Source organism: Ursus maritimus, unplaced genomic scaffold, assembly GCF_017311325.1.
Source record: "Ursus maritimus isolate PB19 unplaced genomic scaffold, ASM1731132v1 scaffold_1, whole genome shotgun sequence".
In the NCBI taxonomy this organism is placed as follows: domain Eukaryota; kingdom Metazoa; phylum Chordata; class Mammalia; order Carnivora; family Ursidae; genus Ursus; species Ursus maritimus.
Genome location: NW_024423343.1, coordinates 37,602,990 through 37,622,747, shown reverse-complemented (window position 1 = coordinate 37,622,747; position 19,758 = coordinate 37,602,990). Strand labels below are relative to the sequence as shown.

At 37.6% G+C, this 19,758-nt stretch overlaps 1 protein-coding gene across 6 annotated transcripts in view; it reads left to right on the top strand.

Moving 5' to 3' along the window:
• Positions 1-19,758, top strand: part of CCDC150 (coiled-coil domain containing 150) — a 92,713-nt gene that overhangs the window by 50,034 nt on the left and 22,921 nt on the right. For all 6 annotated transcript variants that reach the window (XR_005837954.1, XM_008687291.2, XM_008687290.2 and 3 more), the window contains one exon: positions 14,339-14,422. Coding sequence is in view for 5 of the 6 variants with exons in the window: in XM_008687291.2 (XP_008685513.1) it covers positions 14,339-14,422 (84 nt within the window). In the remaining variant the exon portion in view is untranslated. The remainder of the gene's footprint in view (positions 1-14,338; positions 14,423-19,758) is intronic.

Genomic DNA, 19,758 nt, shown 5'->3' with positions numbered 1-19,758 from the left:
TGGAGGTTAAGGGGCCAGGTCTGAAGTTCCAAACCTCCTAATCACATGGTTGTTCTCCTGGCAATCAGCCCCTACCCCTTGAGGTGGGGTCCAGAAGTCACTTCATTAATAACAAGACACCCATTTCACCTTTATGACTCTGAAATGTTTTCAGAACTGTGGATAAAGTGTCCACATATATCAGAGACATATATTTGGTCGTCCTGAATGACTCAAACATATTTCTTATAAACCATTATGATAAAGGTCTTCTTTATCTCATACATTTTGTCTTATGTTTATTTTTCTAATGTTGCACGCCACTCCAGCCTTTTCAGGTTACTATTACATGATATATACTTTTCCATTCTTTTTACTTTCCAACCGCTTTTGTCGTTTTGAATCTTAAAATGTGTCTCTTATAAACAGCATACAGTTAGATCTTTGAAAAAATTCATTCTCTGTCTGCTTTTTTTGGTGTGATGTTTAATCCATTTATATTTAACATAATCACTGATAAGGTAGGATTTGAGCATCTGCCATTTTTATTCTTTATTTTTATGTCTTATATGCTTTTTATTCCTCTTTCTGCATTACTGCCACCTTCTGTGTTAAGAAGATATTTCTAGTGCACTATTTTAATTCCTTATTCTTTCTTTTACTATATTTTTGAGTTTTGGGTTAATAAAGAGAGTTACAAACATAAACATGTATGTACCTATGTTGCTACCTTTACTGTAGTAGCTATATTCTTTCTTTATGTGAATTCCAGTATTGTCTAATACCCTTTTATCTTGATGCCTGAAGAACTCCCCTTTAGTCTTTCTTCTATGGCGTGTTTTTCTAGCCCTACCATCCAGAACCACTGAAGAGTGGACCTCTGCTCCAGGCCCACAAATTTTAATTGGATAGAGAAATTGACATTTTAGCAAATTGATCTTATACATGAACATGATATATCTCTCCATTTTATTTAGGTTTTTAATTTCTCTTACCAAGTATTTTGTAATTTTGTACATATTAAATATTTGACATATTTTTAGACTTGCACCAGAGAATTTCATGGGTTTTGATATATTACAATGATACTATTACAAAATGGATACTTTAAGAAAATGTTAATTTCCAATTGTTTTGTTGCTAGTATATAGAAAACTGAATTGAGGTTGCATCCTTGTATCCTTCAACCTTACTAATGTCACTTGTTCTAATATTATTTTTTGTGCTACTTTTTGGATTTCTATGTAGATTATCACATCTGTTATTGGTAGAGATATTTTATTTCTCACTTCCAATCTTTTAGGCCTATTGTATTTTTCTTACTTATTGCATCAGCTATGGCCTCCTGTATGATAATGAATAGGAATAGTGAGAGTAGAATCCTTGCTTTTTTCCCCAGTGTTGGGGGTTTAACATTACGAGCCTTTTACTATTAAGATTGATATTAGTTGTAGGTTTCTTAGAGACGGTTCCCTTTCATTTCCAGGTTGCTGAGTTTTTATCATGAAGTAATGTTGAGTTTTATGTAAATGCTTTTTCTGCATCCATTGAGATGGTTATACATTTTTTCTTATTGATGTAGTGAATTATACTAATTTTGGAATGTACAACAAGCTTTGTATTACTGGGGATAAACTTAGTCCTGGCCTGTTATCCTTTTTATAATTGCTGAATTCATTTTTAACTAGTATTTGGGGTGAAGGTTTTCTGCATCTGTGTTCATGCTTAAATTAATATTGAGGTAAATACCAAGTACCAGAAGGTCGTCTTCTACTTCTAGTAAATGTGAATAATGTAATTTGTCATAGCCCTCCTGTGAAGACAACTAGAAAAGCTGAAAAATTTTAAAAGAAAAGAAAAAGGTTTATAAAATGATCAGAGCTAATAGACTGCAAACCTGCACTTAGAGACAGGAGGACATGCACATACAATACTTCTAAGTTACAGTTAAAATGTCATTTTTAAAAAATAAGATAATATTTTTGGATCTAGCATAAATAGATTTCTTTTTCCTTTTGTGTTTCAAAAGGTAGATATAAATGCAAACTCACAACCTGGAGACTCTAGAGGAAAGAATAAGCACCTGGCAGAACAAATGGCTTCCCTAAACTTGAACAAGTCACTTCTGATTACAATGGGGGTGGGTATAAAAGGTCAGCTCTAAACTAAAAATTAATGCCTGATGAGTTTTTAAAAATCAGAAGTCAGAAGATGGGTTTTCTTCATTTGTTTGTGTTTTAATAATTATTATTGTGAGTTCTGAATAACTCAGGCTAAATATAGCAGAGAGCATTACAAGTACTCAAACAATAAAGATTTAAGAAAACAAGAATTTAAGGTCAGTATTAAACATCTGCTCTCCACAGATGAGGTGTAATGAAAAACACAAATATTTATGTTTTAAAATATTTCCTCTTCCATAAATTTATGTGAGGAAGAAACTTATATTTTCTTTTCCTTGTCTGAAGGTGTCTTTATTAGGCAATCAATACTGCAACAGTTTCTAAAAGCTGTTTGACAAGGTCAGTGCAAAACAAATAAATGGTAGAGTTTCAAGTAAAACATCTTTCAGTGAAGGGTATTTAAAGAGATGATCATTCTGTTAAGTCAGCTAGTAAGTTTCCTGTGTGCTTTTGAGTACTTTGGAAAAATTGTTTCTATAACATGCAAGTCACCTGTAAAATTGTATAGAAGGCCCCCAATGTGACTCTTTTTTTTTTTTATAATAATATCTTTTTATTATGTTAGTCACCATACAGTACATCCCGGTTTTGATGTAAAGTTCCATGATTCATTATTGCAGTATAACACCCAGTGCACCATGCAATACGTGTCTCCTTAATACCCATCACCAGCCTATCCCATTCCCTCACCCTCTCCCCCTCCCTGAGTTCCTCAGTTTGTTTCTTAGAGCCCATAAGACTCTCATGCTTCATTCCCTGCATTACCCCTTACTTTCTTTATCCCTTCTTCTCCTACCGATCTTCCCTAGTTCTTATGTTCCATAGATGAGAGAAACCATATGATAATTGTCTTTCTCTGCTTGACTTATTTCATAGCATTATCTCCCAGTGCCATCCATGTTGCAGAATGTTGAGAAATGATTTCTTTTTGATAGCTGGATAATATTCCATTGTATGCATATGGACCACATCTTCTTAATCCAGCTCCGTAATCGTTGAGGCACTGCCTTACACGATGATTGGCTGTATGAACATTGGGGTGCATATGGCCCTTCCCTGTATGTGTCTGTATCTTTTGGGAACGGTATACCAGTAGTGTAATTGCTGGGTCATAGGGTAAGCTCAATTTTTAACTTTTTAAGGGACCTCCACTGTTTTCCAGAGTGGCTGTACCAACTTTAGCTTCTACCAACAATGTAGGAGGATCCCCTTTCTCCACACATCCTCTCCAACAATTGTTGTTTCGCCTTCGTCCATTTTGCATTCTAACTGGCGTAAGGTGGTATCTCAGTGTGGTTTGGATTTGAATTCCTGATGGCTAATGATTTTGAACATTTTTCATGTGTTTGTTGCCCATTTTATGTCATCATTGGAAAAGTGTTCATATCTTCTCGCCCATTTTATGTTTGTTTATTTGTTTCTCACATATTGAGTTTGAGAAGTTCTTTTGTCAGATCTTGGATACAAGTCTTTTATCTGTAGTATCATTTGCAAATATATTTTCCCCATTCTGTGGGCTGCCTCTTAGTTTTTTACTGTTTCCTTGGTTGTGCAGAAGCTTTATCTTGATGAAGTCCCACAAGTTCATTTTTTCTTTTGTTTCTCTTAGCGCTTGGAGATGTGTCACGAAAAAGGTTGTTGTCGTGCGAAGTCATAGAACTTGCTGCCTATGTTCTCCCTCTAGGAATTTGATGGATTCCTGTCACATCGAGGTCTTTCATCCATTTGATTTTATTTTTGTGTATGGTGTGAGAGAGTGGTCAAGTTTCATTCTTTTATGTAGCTGTCCAATTTTCCCAGCACCATTTATTGAAGAGACTGTCTTTTTCCACTGGATGTTTTTTTCTTGCTTTGTCAAAGATTAGTTGCCTGGGCAAGAGCCGAGGGTCCATTTCTGGGTTCTTATTCTGTTCGTTGGTCTGTGTGTGTGTTTTGTGCCAGTACCATGTGCTCTTTGTGAGTCTGTCTTAATGTGGAGTTAAAATTCTTTCAACCCTCTGTTATAAGCTGCTTATTACTTCAACTATGAAAACTTAGTAAGTCTCTACATCCATTATATTTTCCATAGCTATAAAGCCAGACTGCCTGTGTTTCAATTTTGGCTGCACCTCTCTGGAGCCTCTTGCAGTTTCTTAATCTGTCAAAGTGGGGAAAATAATACCATAATTGCACAATGCTTGTTTGCGATTAGATGTTAATACATGTAAAGCAGAAGTAGTCGATAACTACCATTTATTGAACTTTCTATCTGAAGTATCAGAAAGGCCTTAAATTTGCTATCAGCAACAAGGTGCATTAGCTCTAATTCCTGGTACTATTGCAGACCAATAACTCCCTCCCCCAAGATTAAAGATTTATCCATGTCCTCTACTGCCTTGTTGGCCATGTATCAGCTGGGCTTATCAGCCCGCCTGCTTCTGGTCCCTCTGGAAGAACCATCTCAGTCTTGATTCTTGCATGCCCCACTGCCAGTGAGTAGGCTTGTGGCCTTCCATGTAGTGATTTTGACAGATTCTGCCAATGATTTGATCAGTGTTGATTCTTCCTGCTCATAGCTCTCTTAAGGTCTCCCAGTGATAACCACACCTCAATTCCATCTTGCAGTTCTGTGTTCCACACTAGAATTTTCTCTGACCACGCCTGCCTGGAAGCCCTCCAGTTGGCTGTATGAGTCTTGAGAAATGAGGCTGGGTGTCAGGATTTGGTTTTTTTTTAATCTCAGCAATATCATTAAACCTATCATCATTCAATGTTGGCAGTGTATTTTGTTCTTTGGGAATTATCACTTGATACCAATAAGAGCTACCTCTAGTATAACCTCTTATTGGTTTTTAAGATAATGCTTATGACTGTGTGTTGTATATGCCACACCACAGATTTGAACTCAGACCGGGTTTTAAGCCTTGTTCCATTTACTATGTGACTTGTGCAGGCCTTAACGTCTATGGCTTTTGGGACTAAGAGGATCCCCCCAAACACTGGGGTTCCCACAGCATGCTGTACATATACATGTCAAAATAATAACTTCATTGATTAGAAATTGATTAGATAATTTTGTATCTGCCTTCACTCTTCTAATGCAAGAACTGTGGTTACTTATCTTTATAGTCCCTTACCTAACATAGCACCTAATACATAAAGGTATTTAAGAAAGATTGATTGAGTGGAACATAAAGAGGGTCATCTCTGTCTTGCCGGGATATGAGGATTAAATGTCATACTGTTTGTAAAGTGCCCATCACAGGGCCTAGCATACTTTATCTATGTTTAAACAGTATTCTCTTTTTTTTCTTTTTCACACTGATTTTGGGTTTATTTTTATTTTTCATGATAATGATGATGATATAATTTAAGTCTCTTGCCACAGGCGGATCATTCCCAGGGAACCATAGTGAGGAATGATGCAAATGGGAAGCTTAGTATTCTTGAGTTCAAGTTAAATAACTATCCTCCTCACTCTCTTTTGATTTCAAATGATAGCACTAGACAGAAATATGGTTCCCTACACAACTAGGACTTTAATGATTTGAAATTAAACAATGAATTAACTGTATTTTTTCTCACTCTTTCTCTCTCACAAATAAAATCTTAATAAACGTGTATTTCTTAAAACTAGGATGACATTCAGTCAGTGTACACTTGGGCGGGTGTCAAAGTTGGTTCCATTTGCTGTGGCCCATGCAAACTAGTTGTTAAATATTTTTTTTTTAAAGATTTTATTTGAGAGAGAGAGACAGAGATAGAAAACTGAAGGGAGGAGAGGGAGAAGCCCAATGTGGAGCTCGATCCCAGGACCCCAGGATCATGACCCTGGGCCGAAGGCAGATGCTTAACCAACTGAGCCACCCAGGTGCCCCTAGTTGTTAAAATATTCTGAATAAAAACCCTGCTTACAGGGTGCCTGGCTGGCTCAGTCAGTAGGCATCAATTCTTGATCTTGGGGTTGTGAGTTTGAGCCCCATGTTGGGTGTAGAATTACCTAAAAATAAAATCTTAAAAAATTCTCTCTTACAATCTGCTTATAAAATACTTTACCAAGATGTTAGTATCTGTTGGTTTTATGTATTCTAACAGCTTCTGCTAACTTTCACAGCTTACCTAAGTTTTTTTTTTTAAGATTTTATTTTTATTTGAGAGAGAGAACAAGCATGAGCAGGGGAGAGGGAAAAGCAGAGTCCCCACTGACTGGGGTCAGTTCACCCTAAATTTTAAAATGATTTTAGGGGTCTGGGGCTCTGTTGGTTAAAAGCTGGCTGCCTTCGGCTCAGGTCCATGATCGGGGGTCCCTGGATGGAGTCCCGTGTCGGGCTGCCTGCTCATCAAGGACCCTGCTTCTCCCTTTCCCTCTCCCTCTGCCTGCTGCTCCCCTGCTTGTGCTACGCTCGCTCTCTCTCTCTAAAAAGAAAAAAAAATTTTATATTAAAAAAATAAAAATGATTTTAGAAATCATTCTTTGGCATACAGTTGAATCTTTAGTTAACCTATCTTTCATATCTTAAGATAATTCTGTTTTTGCTTCTTGCTTTTTCAAGATTGATACCTTTGATTCGGTTAAAATGCATATTCAACCATTAGCATTTTTCTTGGTATGCTAATTCTCAAATGATTCTCCAATTTCTATTTTGCTGCGGTATTAATAATCTTTACAATATATTGACAAGATTATTTAAGCAAGGATTAATCTCTGTTTGGCCTTCCACATCTCAGAATCCGAGATATTCACTCATTCAAGTGCTCTCTAATTTCTGGTCTTCCATTGATTCTCCTAAATACAGGGACTATTTAAATAATCTGGAAACAATTTAAATTACTGCCTTAATATCTGCTTTCCTTTAGCAACTAGAACAATTTCTTTTTTGTTTGTTGTGAATTTAAGTGACCTTGTGTCAAATATTATCACATTTTTGATTTTGCTTAGACGGTTACACTTACACTGCATTAGCATTCTCTTAGGTGACCAAAAAGAGGAAATTATTTTTAAAGTATATTTAAAAATAAATAGAATTTCTTTGCCTTTGTTTAAAAGGGAGTTTTATTGAGGTAAAAAGTGACCATTATTTAAAAAATTCCTGGACAACTTTTTAATGTTTTTTTATTATATTATGTTGAGTCGCCATACAGTACATCCCTGGTTTCTGATGCAAAGTTGATGATTCTGGTTGCGTATAACACCCAGTGCACCATGCAATATGTGCCCTCCTTACTACCCATCACCAGTCTATCCCATTCCCTCACCCCCTCCCCTCTGAAGCCCTCAGTTTGTTTCCCAAGAGTCCATAGTCTCTCATGCTTCATTCCCCTTCTGATTACCCCCCTTCTTTATCCCTTTCTTCCCCTACCGATCTTCCTAGTTCTTATGTTCCATAGATGAGAGAAATCATATGATAATTGTCTTTCTCTGCTTGACTTATTTCACTTAGCATTATCTCCTCCAGTGCCATCCATGTTGCAGCAAATGTTGAGAAATCGTTCTTTCTGATAGCTGAGTAGTATTCCATTGTATATATGGACCACAGCTTCATAATCCAGTCATGTTCAAGGGCATCTCGGTTCCTTCCACGATTTAGCTATTGTGGACAATGCTGCTATGAACATTGGGGTGCATATGGCCCTTCTCTTCACTACGTCTGTATCTTTGGGGTAGATACCCAGTAGTGCAAGTGCTGGGTCATAGGGTAGCTCAATTTTTAACTTTTTAAGGGACCTCCACACTGTTTTCCAGAGTGGCTACACCAACCTGCATTCCCACCACCAATGTAGGAGGGATCCCCTTTCTCCACATCCTCTCCAGCAATTGCTGTTTCCTGCCTTGTCCATTTTTGCCATTCTAGCACTACATGGGTAGGTGGTATCTCAGTGTGGTTTTGATTTGAATTTCCTGATGGCTAATGATTTTGAACATTTTTTTCATGTGTCTGTTAGCCATTTGTATGTCATCATTGGAAAAGTGCCTGTTCATATCTTCTGCCCATTTTATGATTTATTTGTTTCTTGCGTATTGAGTTTGAGAAGTTCTTTGTAGATCTTGGATACCAGTCTTTTATCTGTAGCATCATTTGCAAATATATTCTCCCATTCCGTGGGCTGCCTCTCAGTTTTTTTGACTGTTTCCTTGGCTGTGCAGAAGCTTTTTATCTTGATGTAGTCCCACATGTTCATTTTATCTTTTGTTTCTCTTGCCTTGGGAGATGTCTCATTAAAAAGGTTGCTTTGGCCGATGTCGTAGAGGTTGTTGCCCTCTAGGAATTTGATGGATTCCTGTCTCACATCGAGGTCTTTCATCCATTTGGATTTTATTTTTGTGTATGGTGTGAGAGTGGTCAAGTTTCATTCTTTGCATGTAGCTGTCCAATTTTCCCAGCACCATTTATTGAAGAGACTGTCTTTTTCCACTGGATGTTTTCCTGCTTTGTCAAGATTAGTTGCCCAAAGAGCCGAGGGTCCATTTCTGGGTTCTCTATTCTGTTCCATTGGTCTATGTGTGTGTTTGTGCCAGTACCATGCTGTCTCTGTGATCACAGCTTTGTACGATGGCTTAAAATCCGGCAACATGATGCCCCCAGCTTTGTTTTTCCTTTTCAACAGTTCCTTGGAGATTCGGGGCCTTTTCTGGTTCCATAAAAATTTAAGGACTATTTGTTCCAGTTCCTTGAAAAATGTTATCGGTATTTTGATCGGGATAGCATTGAAAGTGTAGATTGCTCTGGGTAGCATGGACATTTTAACTATGTTAATTCTTCCGATCCATGAGCATGGAATATTTTTCCATCTTTTTGTGTCTTCTTCAATGTCTTTCAAGAGTGATTTATAGTTTCTAGAATATAGATCCTTTACGTCTCCGGTTAAGTTAATTCCAAGGTAACATATGGTTTTTGGTGTTAATGTAAATGGGATGGATTCCGTAATTTCTCTTTCTTCAGTCTCATTATTCGTGTATAGAAATGCAACTGATTTCTGAGCATTGATTTTGTATCCCACCACATTAAAGAACTGCTCTATAAGTTCTAGTAGTTTGGGGGTGGAGTCTTTTGGGTTTTCCATATAGACTATCATGTATCTGCGAAGAGAGACATTTTGACTTCTTCTTTGCCGATTTGGATACCTTTGATCCCTTTTGTTGTCTGATTGCTGTTGCAAGGACTTCTAGTACTATGTTGAATAATAGTGAGAGTGGCATCCTTGTCTTGTTCCTGATCTTAAGAGAAAGCCTTCCAGCTTTTCTCCATTGAGAATAATATTTGCTGCAGGTTTTTCATAGATGGCTTTTATGATCTTGAGAAATGTACCATCTCTTCCTACACTCTGAAGGGTTTTAATCAGGAAAGGATGCTGTATTTTGTCAAATGCTTTTTCTGCATCTTTTGAGAGAATCATATGATTTCTGAATTTTGTTTTTGGATAAAATATAAGACACTGATAGATTTGCGAATGTTGTACCCTCCCTGCATCCAGGGATGAATCCCACTTGGTCATGATGGATAATCCTTTTAATGTACAGTTGGATTCTCATTAGGATCTTGTTGAGGATTTTGGCGTCCATATTCATTAGGGAAATGGTGTATAATTCTCCTTTTTGTTGGGGTCTTTGCCTGGTTTGGGGATCAAAGGTAATACTGGCCTCATAGAATGAGTTTGGTAGCTTTCCTTCTGTTTCTTATTTTTGAAATAGCTTTGAGGAAATAGGTATTATTTCTTCTTTGAATGTTTGGTAGAATTCCCTAGGAAAACCGTCCGGGTCCTGGGTTTATTTTTTGGAAGGTTGTTTATCACTGACTCAATCTCTTCATAATTAATTGGCCTGTTTAAAAATCAATTTCTTCCTGTTTCAGTCTTGGTAGTTTATGGGTTTCCAGGAAGGCCTCCATCTCTTCCAGATTGCTTAATTTATTGGCATAAAGCTGTTGATAAAGTTTCTAATAATCCTTCCAATTTCATTGGTGTTGGTTGTGTTTCTCTTTTCATTCATAATTTTATTAATTGGGTTCTTTCTCTATTCTTTTGGATAAGTCCTGCGAGAGTCTGTCAATTTTATTAATTCTCTCAAGGAACCAGCTTCTAGTTCTGTTGATCTGCTCTACTGTACTCCTGGTTTCTCAATTCGTTGATCTCTGCTCTAATCTTGGTCAACTGCTTCCTCGTGCGTGGATTAGGCCTGTCCCTCTGTTGCTGTTCCAGCTTCTTGAGAGTGAGAATAAAAACTGCATTTTTAGATTTTTCTATTCTTTTGAGTGAGACTGGATGGCTATGTATTTCCCCCTTAGGACTGCCTTTGCATTATCCATGAGTTTTGGACCATTGTGTTTTCATTTATCGTTGGTCTCCATAAATTGTTTAAATTGATTTTTGATTTCCTGGTTTATGAATCATTCTGAGCAGGATGGTTCTTAGTCTCCACGTGTTTGAGTTTCTTCCAAATTTTTCCTTGTGGTTGAGTTCCAATTTCAGAGCATTGTGGTCTGAGAATATACGGGAATAATTTCAGTCTTTTGGTATCGGTTGAGACCTGTTTTGTGTCCCAGAACATGGTCTATTCTTGAGAATGTTCCATGGGCATTAGAATAGAATGAGTATTCTTTGGTTCTGGGGTGTAGTGTTCTATATGTATCTATGAGGTCCAACTCGTCGAGTATGGCATTCAAAGCCTTTGTTCCTTTACTGAGTTTTTGCCAGGGTGTTCTGTCTATTTCTGATAGTGGAGTGTTGAGGTCCCCTACTATTAATGTATTTTTATCTATATGTCTCTTTATTCTGGTTAAGAGTTGGCTTGTGTATCTTGCTGCTCCCCTGTTGGGGGCATATATATTTATAATTGTCATCTCCACTTGTTGGATACATCCTTTAAGAATAATATAGTACCCTTCTGTGTCTCTAACTATAGTCTTTAGTTTAAAATCCAATCTATCTGATATAAGAATTGCTACCCCAGCTTTCTTTTGAGGTCCATTTGCGTGAAAGATGGTATTCCATCCCTTTACTTTCAGTCTGAATGTATCTTTGGGTTCAAAATGAATCTCTTGTAGACAGCAAATGGATGGGTCCTTTCTTTTTATCCAATCTGCAACCCTGTGGTGTTTTATGGGAGCATTCAGGCCATTTACATTGAGACTGAGTATTGAAAGATATGATTTTAATGATGCCATGTTGCCAGTAAAGTCTTTGTTTCTATAGATTGTGACTTTCTGTTCTGTATCACTCTTGGGGCCTTTTACCTTCTGAACCCCCTTAATATCTCCTGTAGGGCTGGTTTCGTGTTGCAGGTGGTCAATGACTGGCGATTCTGGAAGTTCTTTATTTCTCCATCAATTCTGAATGACAGCCTTGCTGGATAAAGGATCCTTGGCTGCATGTTCTTCTCTGAAAGAGCTTTAAAAATGCCCCCCCCCCAACCCTTTCTCTCATTCCAGGTCTGTGTAGACAGGTCTGACGTAATTCTGATTCCTTTGCCTTGGTACGTGAGAGATTTCTTTGCCCTGGCTGCTTTCAATACTGTATCCTTGGATCTAATATTTGCGATTTGCACTATGACGTGACGTGGCGTGGGTTTGTCGTGGTTGAGCTTGGGAGGGATCCTCTCTGCCTCTTGGACACAAATGTTTGTGTCCCTTGCTAGTTTAGGGAAGTTTTCAGCTACAATTTGTTCAAATATCTCTTCTAGACCTCTGTTTTTCTCCACCCCCTCGGGGATGCTGATGATTCTGACATTGGATCGTTTCATTGAGTCAGTAATCTCCTGTAACCTACATTTGTCGGCGTGGATTTTTTTAAGTCCAGATTCTATTTTCGCTTTTTCTTCTACTAACCCATCCTCCAATTCGCTAATAGGTTCTTCTTCCTCAGTGACTGTGGCCGTCAGAGCCTCTAGTTTTGCCTGCATTTGGCTCATAGAATTTTTAATTTCTGCCAGATTCGCTCTCATTTCTGCCCTTAGAGAGTCTATATTCTCATTAACATTTTCATTAATACTTTTTTCAAGTCTACACATCATCTTGACCATTGTTACTCTGAATTCCATTTCTGATAATTTGGTTATATCCATATCCATTATTTCTGTGGTAGAGGCCACAGACTCAGTGTCTTTTCTTTGCTGGGGGGGACTTCTCCCTTCGTCATTCTGATGAGGAGAGGGTTGCGAGTTGTCATAGAGCCCAAATTTTTGGCGGGACCCAGGCCGTGTGCCCTTGTTTTATAGGGATCTTAGGGATGTGGGCTTCCTTTGATTTAGCCTGCCTTCTGGGAGGCTGCGCCGATACTCAGGCACCCTGTTTGGGTAGTCTCCGTGTCCCCCTGCGTAGGGGGGATGGATGGGCACACTCCGTGAGCGGTATTTCAGGCTTTTGTTCTCTGGCGGCTTTCCCAGGGTTGTGTGCTTCTTCTGAGAGTCAGACCAGCAGCTGCTGAATTTCAGCCTCTGTCTCTGGTCAGGGGATCAGTGCCGTTTCACTGATGTTCTGGCCACTTCAACTCTGTTACTGTTGGTGCTGCTCAGCCCTGCAGTGTCCCGGGATGTGCGCCCCACACCCAGCATCCCAGCCCTCACTTCCAGGGCTGGTGCGTCTCTGTCCTTTGTGTTTCTAACACCGCCAGCTGCCAGCCGCCCCCGCGCGCTCCCCAAGCTCCTGGTCTCAATCTGGTTCCAGTGAGCGCACCGGAGCTCCGTTTCCGTCTGGTCGCGCGTTCTCTGGCTCACAGTCTCAGTCTGCTGTCTCACGGGTCCTGTCCGGGAGTCCACCTGCTCCCCCGTGCAGGTGGCTACCGCTTCCCAGCACCCAAACGCGGCGGCTCCCTTCCCCTTCCTTTTATCTTCCGATATCTGTGCGTGGTTTCACGGCTCCCCGCGGCTCCCTGCTTCATACCTCAATACTCAGCGCTGGAGATGTTCATTTGTAGAGATCCAGATGTATCTTCCTGCATCTCAGGCTGATTCCGTGGATGTTCAGGATGGCCTGGTACCTATCCAGCTCGACTCGGGACCGGCTGAAAAAGGGGTCCCCTACTCCTCTGCCATCTTCCTATTGCCCTGGACAACTTTTTATAAGAGACCCAGATCATCTAAATTACTGCAAAAAAAACACACATTTTCATATTCTGAAAAGGCAAGGAGTTATCTCCGTTACAGCTAGCATATTTTAGGTGAAATCTAGCTCTTGTTTTTTATACACTGGATCTGTACTTTACAGTACATTGGGCACCTCGACTTATAGAATTTATAATTGAATTTTAAATAACTAAGCTTTTATGGTTATCGTATAGCTTTGTTTTTATAACATCATTGTCCACCCTTCTCATTTATTTTTGCTGAAGGCTTGGTGAAAACATAATCCCAAATGTTGTGTTCATGGAATGTTTTTACCTCAGTTTCCAAATTATAAAAGTATTGTGGGAAAGGGGGATTTCCACTGACAGAAAATTAGTTGATGATTGATTTTATGATAATATATTGTTATTAGCCTCCTATTTATTGATAAGAGTCTATATTTCTTTTAGGTTATTTTGAAACCAATACTTGATTCATCTGAATGCTTTTAAAAAATATTTTCCTTTGCCTTAGTGGGAACCACACATAGTGATTAAAAGTGAAACTTTAACTGGGCGCCTGAATGGCTCAGTCAGTTAAGCATCCAACTCTTGATTTCGGCTTAGGTCATGATCTCAGGATCCTGAGATCAAGCCCCATGTTGGGCTCAGCACAGAGCCTATTTAAGATTCTTTCTCTCCTCTCCCTCTGCCTACTCCCCCCTTGCACTCTCTAGTGCTCTCTCTCTCTCGAAAGACAGAAAGAAAGAAAGAAAGAAAGAAAGAAAGAAAGAAAGAAAGAAAGAAAGAAAGAAAGAAAGAAAGAAAAAAGAAAAAGAAAGGAACTTTGAGAAACAATGTATGAATATGTATAATTATGTATGAAATAAATACTGGTTGTATAGGACAAATACTCAGATGGCCTTAATCGTTAACCCACTGATGCTTCATACTGTATATAAATTTTTATATTGAATGTGCATAATTTGGGGGTAGGTTGTATAGAAGGACTAGTCGCTCCAGGGAAAAACTAAGAGGCAGCAGAGGCAAATAAATACGAATCCTGGTTTCATCAGTGTAGAAATGATAGGGTATAAACACTTGTTCAGAAAGTGGTTATTCATTCTATGCGTCGGTACTGATACCTGTGTTTGCTTTGTCAGCTTGCCCAGCAGCAAGTGGAAAAGGCCTTGGGAAAAATTACTGAGAGTAAAAATAAACTGGCCTATGAAAAGGGAAAACTCCAGGTATGAGATTTTATTTTCTGATTTGTGTTGTCTAATTTTTTAATCACAGTTGTCAAGCTAAATATTGCTGGGTTTTGAGAAATTCTATAACTTTGAACCAAAGTTTTTGAACCCACCTAAGTTTGTTCCCTTATCAAAGAAAATCCGGGTGACTTCTATTCACGTATCTATATTGTAATACTGTAAGTTAAAATGATGAAACCAAAGCCCATTCTGTGACTATTTGAAGTTGTATTGTAATTGTTTTTTGCATGGTCATTCACTGAGAACGTGGAGAGCCCTGTTCTCTTTTTTGCTGAAATTTTATAATATTCTTAAAAAGAAATAACCCTGGAAATTGGGACTCAAAGGCAATAGACTTGAGTGAATGGGATGATACTATCTTGCTTCCTGTGGGCTTTATCCCTATAGCACTTACAGAGCAGGAATCTTGCCCCTGATAACCAACTCCAGTGGAAATGCTGAAGTCTGAATAAGTGGTTCATAGCCTTAGCTACACATTCCAATTTGAGGAATTTTTAAAAGACCTTATGCTGGGAAGTGTATGATGTCTTCCATTTACTTTGAAATGAATCAGAAAAAAAAAGAAAAAATAGTTTAGTGGATCAATAGAGGAAACTGATAGATGAATTGGTATGTGATAAGCAAGCATAAAAAAATTAATGGTAAAGTTTGGAGGGTGAGGGTATTCACATTCACAGTAAAATTCCGTCAATTTTTCTGTTTATCTATAAAATACAAGGGGAAAAATCCCCATGACAAGGCTTGCTCCCCAAAGCAATTAGATCAGAATCTCAGGTCTAGGCTTCAGTGCTTTTTATGCTCCCGAGTGATTCCAATATGCGATCATAACTTGAGGACCACTGGATTAAATGGTATGAAATGAAGTCCAGTTAGGCTTGGAAACCATAGAGCTGATTTGATTAAGAAATCTCACTACAGACATGTAAAACATGTCAGTGTTAATCTCATCTCATCTGCTCCAGGAGCTTGTTATAGGGTTAGCACACAAGATCAGCCCACATACGTGAAACGCAGTTGGTAAACCATGTTTGTGGAAACAATATGTAGTCCACTAAAAAATAAGGCTATTTGGCCACTATTTGTGTGCTCTTATTAATATTTTCTGGAGTCAGTGATACATTTAGATATAATCATTTATATTTGTATAACCTTGGACAAGTCTTAATTTTCTTGAATTTCATCCCTTTTTAAAAAATTCAATTCCTAGGGCACGTGGGTGGCCCAGTTGGTTAAGCTTTGGACTCTTGATTTCGGCTTAGGTCATGACCCTCAGGGTGGCGAATGGAGCCCCATGTTGGGCTCCATGCTGGGCGTGGAGCTTGCTTAAGATTCTCTTTCTAGGGGCACCTGGGTGGCTCAGTTGGTTAAGCATCAGCTCAGGTCATGATCCCAGGGTCCTGGGATCAAGCCCCAGGTCAGGCTCCCTGCTCAGTAGGAAGCCGACTTCTCCCCTTCCCTCTGCCAATTCCTCTGTTTGGGCTCTTGCTGTCTGTCAAATAAATATATAAAATCTTTTTTAAAAAAATTCTCTCTTCCCTCTCCCTCTCTACCCCACACCCCACTTGTGCACTCTAAAACAAAATCAGTTCTTTTAAAATCTGTTTATCAAAATGTTCAAAAATAATTGTGATACTTTAATAGTTTTATTTTTTTAGTGCATTCAATAACAAGATCTAATGGTGTTCTTATAAACTCTGTAATTTCGAACTAGCGATAAGCACAAACAGCTTTTCAGGATATTTGCAGTAACTGTTATATGATACAAAAATATCTGTGTTGTCTATTGGAGACAAAGTAAAAGGTTCTGCTAATACTGTGGTTTACTGCCTACATTTTTTAAATTTTTAATTGAAGCATAGTTGACATACATAGACGTACAACATAGTGAATCAGTAATTATATACATTACAAAATGCTTACCATAAGTGTAATTACCATCTGTCACCATACAAAGTTATTATACCATTTTTGACAATATTCCCAATGCTGTACTTTTCATCCCTGTCACTTATTTATTTCATAACTGGAAGTTTGTACTTCTTAATCCCCTTCACTTAATTCACCCACCCTTTCCCCCCACCTCTGACAACCATGTATTTATGAATCCGTTTCTGGTTTTTTGTTCATTTGTTTTGCCTTTTAGATTTCACATAGAAGTGAAATTATATGTTATTTGTTTTCCTCTGACTTATTTCACTTAGCATAATACCCTTTAAGTCCATCTATGTCATTGCAAATGGCAAGATTTCATTCTTTTTTATGGCTATTCTTTCCAAATATTCCAAAATGTAGAAGAGGAAGAAAAACTTCCAAAAGATAAAACAAATGAACAAAAAACCAGAAACAGATTCATAAATACAGAGAACTAACTGGTGGTTGTCAGGGGTTGGGGGAGGTGAAATAGGTGAAGGGGATTAAGAGGTACAAATACCAGTTATGAAATAAGTGACAGGGAAAATTATATAATATTGTATGTCAACTGTAATTAAAAAATTTTTTAATATAGGCAGTAAACCACGGTAGTATCAGCAGTACCTGTTTATTTTTTTAAAAGATTTTATTTATTTATTTGAGATAAAGAGAGAGCAAGAGCAGGGGGCAGAGGGAGAACCAGGCTCCCTGCTGAGTAGGGAGCCCGATGTAGGGCTCCATCGCAGGACTCCAGGATCATGATCTGAGCCAAAGGCAGATGCTTAACTGATGGAGCCACCCAGGCATCCCAGAACCTGTTCCTTTAACTGTTTGGTAGAAGTCACCTATGAAGTCATCTGATCCTTGACTTTTGTTTTTTGGTAGTTTTTTTTATTACTGATTCAATTTCATTACTAGTAATCAGTCTGTTCAAATTTTCTATCCCTGATACGGTTTGGAGAGATTGTATATTTCTAGGAATTTATCCATGTTTTCTAGGTTGTCTGGTTTGTTGGCATATAACTTTTCATAATATTCTCTTACAATCCTTCATATTTTTGTGATATGGTGGTTATTTCACCTCTTTCACTTCTGATTTTATTTATTTGAGTCTTCTTTTTATTGATGTGTTTGGCTAAAGGTCTATTAGTTTTATCTTTTCAAAGAACCAGCTCTTGATTTCATTGATCTTTTCTATTATTCTTTCAGTCTCTATTTTGTTTATTTCTGCTCTGATCTTTATTATTCCTTCTGCTAGCTTTGGGCTTTTTCTTTTTCTAGCTCCTCTAGGTGTAAGGTGAGGTTGTTTATATGAGATTTTTCTTTTGCCTTGCTGTACACTTCCCTCTTAGAAGTGCTTTTGTTGCATCCTGTGTTGTTTGATTGGAACACTTAGTCCATTTACATTTAAAGTGATTCTTGATAGGTACTTTTTGGCATTTTGTTAATTGTTTTCTGATTGTTTTTGTTTGAGTTTCATCTTTTCACCTATAAAATGAGGAGGGGAAAGCATACATCTCATCTCATCTCTTCACTAGGAAAGCTAGTGAACAATACAAGCTAGGTGTAGAGATTACTATTTAACTTTTTAGACCTCAATTACACACTTAGAGGTTATCCTCAGAATCTTAAGGAAAATAAAATTTTTTTCTGCTCATATTCCTACAACAAGGGCTTAAGGTTTTTGATAGTCCTTGAAAGCTGAAATATTTAAAACTATTGACACATTGGTGTTTCTGTGTCATACCTTGGGTTGGCACATTACAAAGGGACTGACTTCATCAGCCGAGGGAAAGTGCTCTTACACCATAATACTCTTGCAAGATAATTTGCAGGAAGAGCTGCATACTAAACATCAAAATAGTCTGTGTTTTCTCTAAATTGAATAATTGATTAAAATATTACCTATGAATCATTTGATAAAAGATTATATTTTAAAATTGACTTAATGATTGGTATAAATACTGGGTTTTAGGTACTAATGTAGACTGTGTCAGAAACTGCTGCCCCAGATTCAAGCATGGTCTGAATTTTATTGTCAATGTAATGTACTATTGCATTTTATAAATATGCCAAAATAGATATATCCTTTCTTCTATTGATGGCTATTTAGGCAGTTTCCAGTTTCATATACCACCAGTGTGATGAATTATTGTACATGTCTCCTTGTACTCATATGTAAAAAAATTCTCTAGGCTAAGTATAATTCTCAGGAGAATTCCTGGATTATAGGATTACAGATCATGAATTTTATTAAGTTTATTAAATTTCTCCTGAAAGTAGTTATACCAGTTTTGAAAGCAGTCTCTATAAAAGTATAGAGTTACATGTGTTAACATGGATCAATCTCATAAAATAATACTATATACTATTAAGGGATATATTTATAGTAAAATTGTTAAAAAGGATTAAGAATGATAAACTCAGGACTCTGTTCCTGAGACTGGCTGATAAGCTAGTTATGGAAGCTGCTTGGATTTTAATGACACAGAAAAACCAGATCTCTGCAGAGCAGCATAATGTATTTGCTTCTATGTTCTTTCCCATATGAATGTCTTGAATTTGAAATCATGCCAAATAAGACAATGCAAAAATTAAAGTACTTATAGATGAGAATATGCCATCTGAAAAGTTTCAGGGCATTTTACTGTGTACCTAGAGGTTGAGTAAGGGCAAATTATCTGAGAAATATTGTGGAAGAAGGATATATTCTGTTTTGCTCGAAGAGGAGCAAATCTAAAAGTTTTCAGAATTAATCAGCCCATTTTCCATTAGATTCTATAGGCTAACAGAAGTTTGCTTATATATAAAATGAGAAAAATGGTTGTATCAATACCTCCCTTTAGAGGTGGTATTTTAATTCTGAAACCTTAAGTGAAAACCATGATTAATTTTTACTGATGGCTTTAGGGAGCCACAGCACATATTGTATAAGGTACCCTGTGGAAAAGAGCAACAGAAACAGGCAAAGATAAAAGAAGGATCCTGCTTAATGAAACAAGAGAGATTTCTTCCTGAGACAAAATGTGTTTTTATGCAGTCTTTGACAAAAACCCAATATTAGCAATCACATTTTAACAGTTCCTGAAAGTGTCCAGTAACTATAGCCAAGAAGCATTTACCCTCTTCAGGTAGGAAACAAGACCCAGAGAGAGGAAAAAATTGATTTAAATAAAAGAGTTTTGGATGAAATTTTTTGATTCAGGGATAGGCTCAGTAATGTTAATTGTTGATTTGTATGAAAGGGTATGATAGGAAGAGAATACAGAAAAACACAATTTGGAGATTAGTGAGTAAATATTAATGATTTCATCCCCCCAAATTATCATTTTATTTAAAGAGAAAGATATGTCATCTTTCTCCTTTAGTGTTAAAATATATTGATCATATAAGAACTTCAT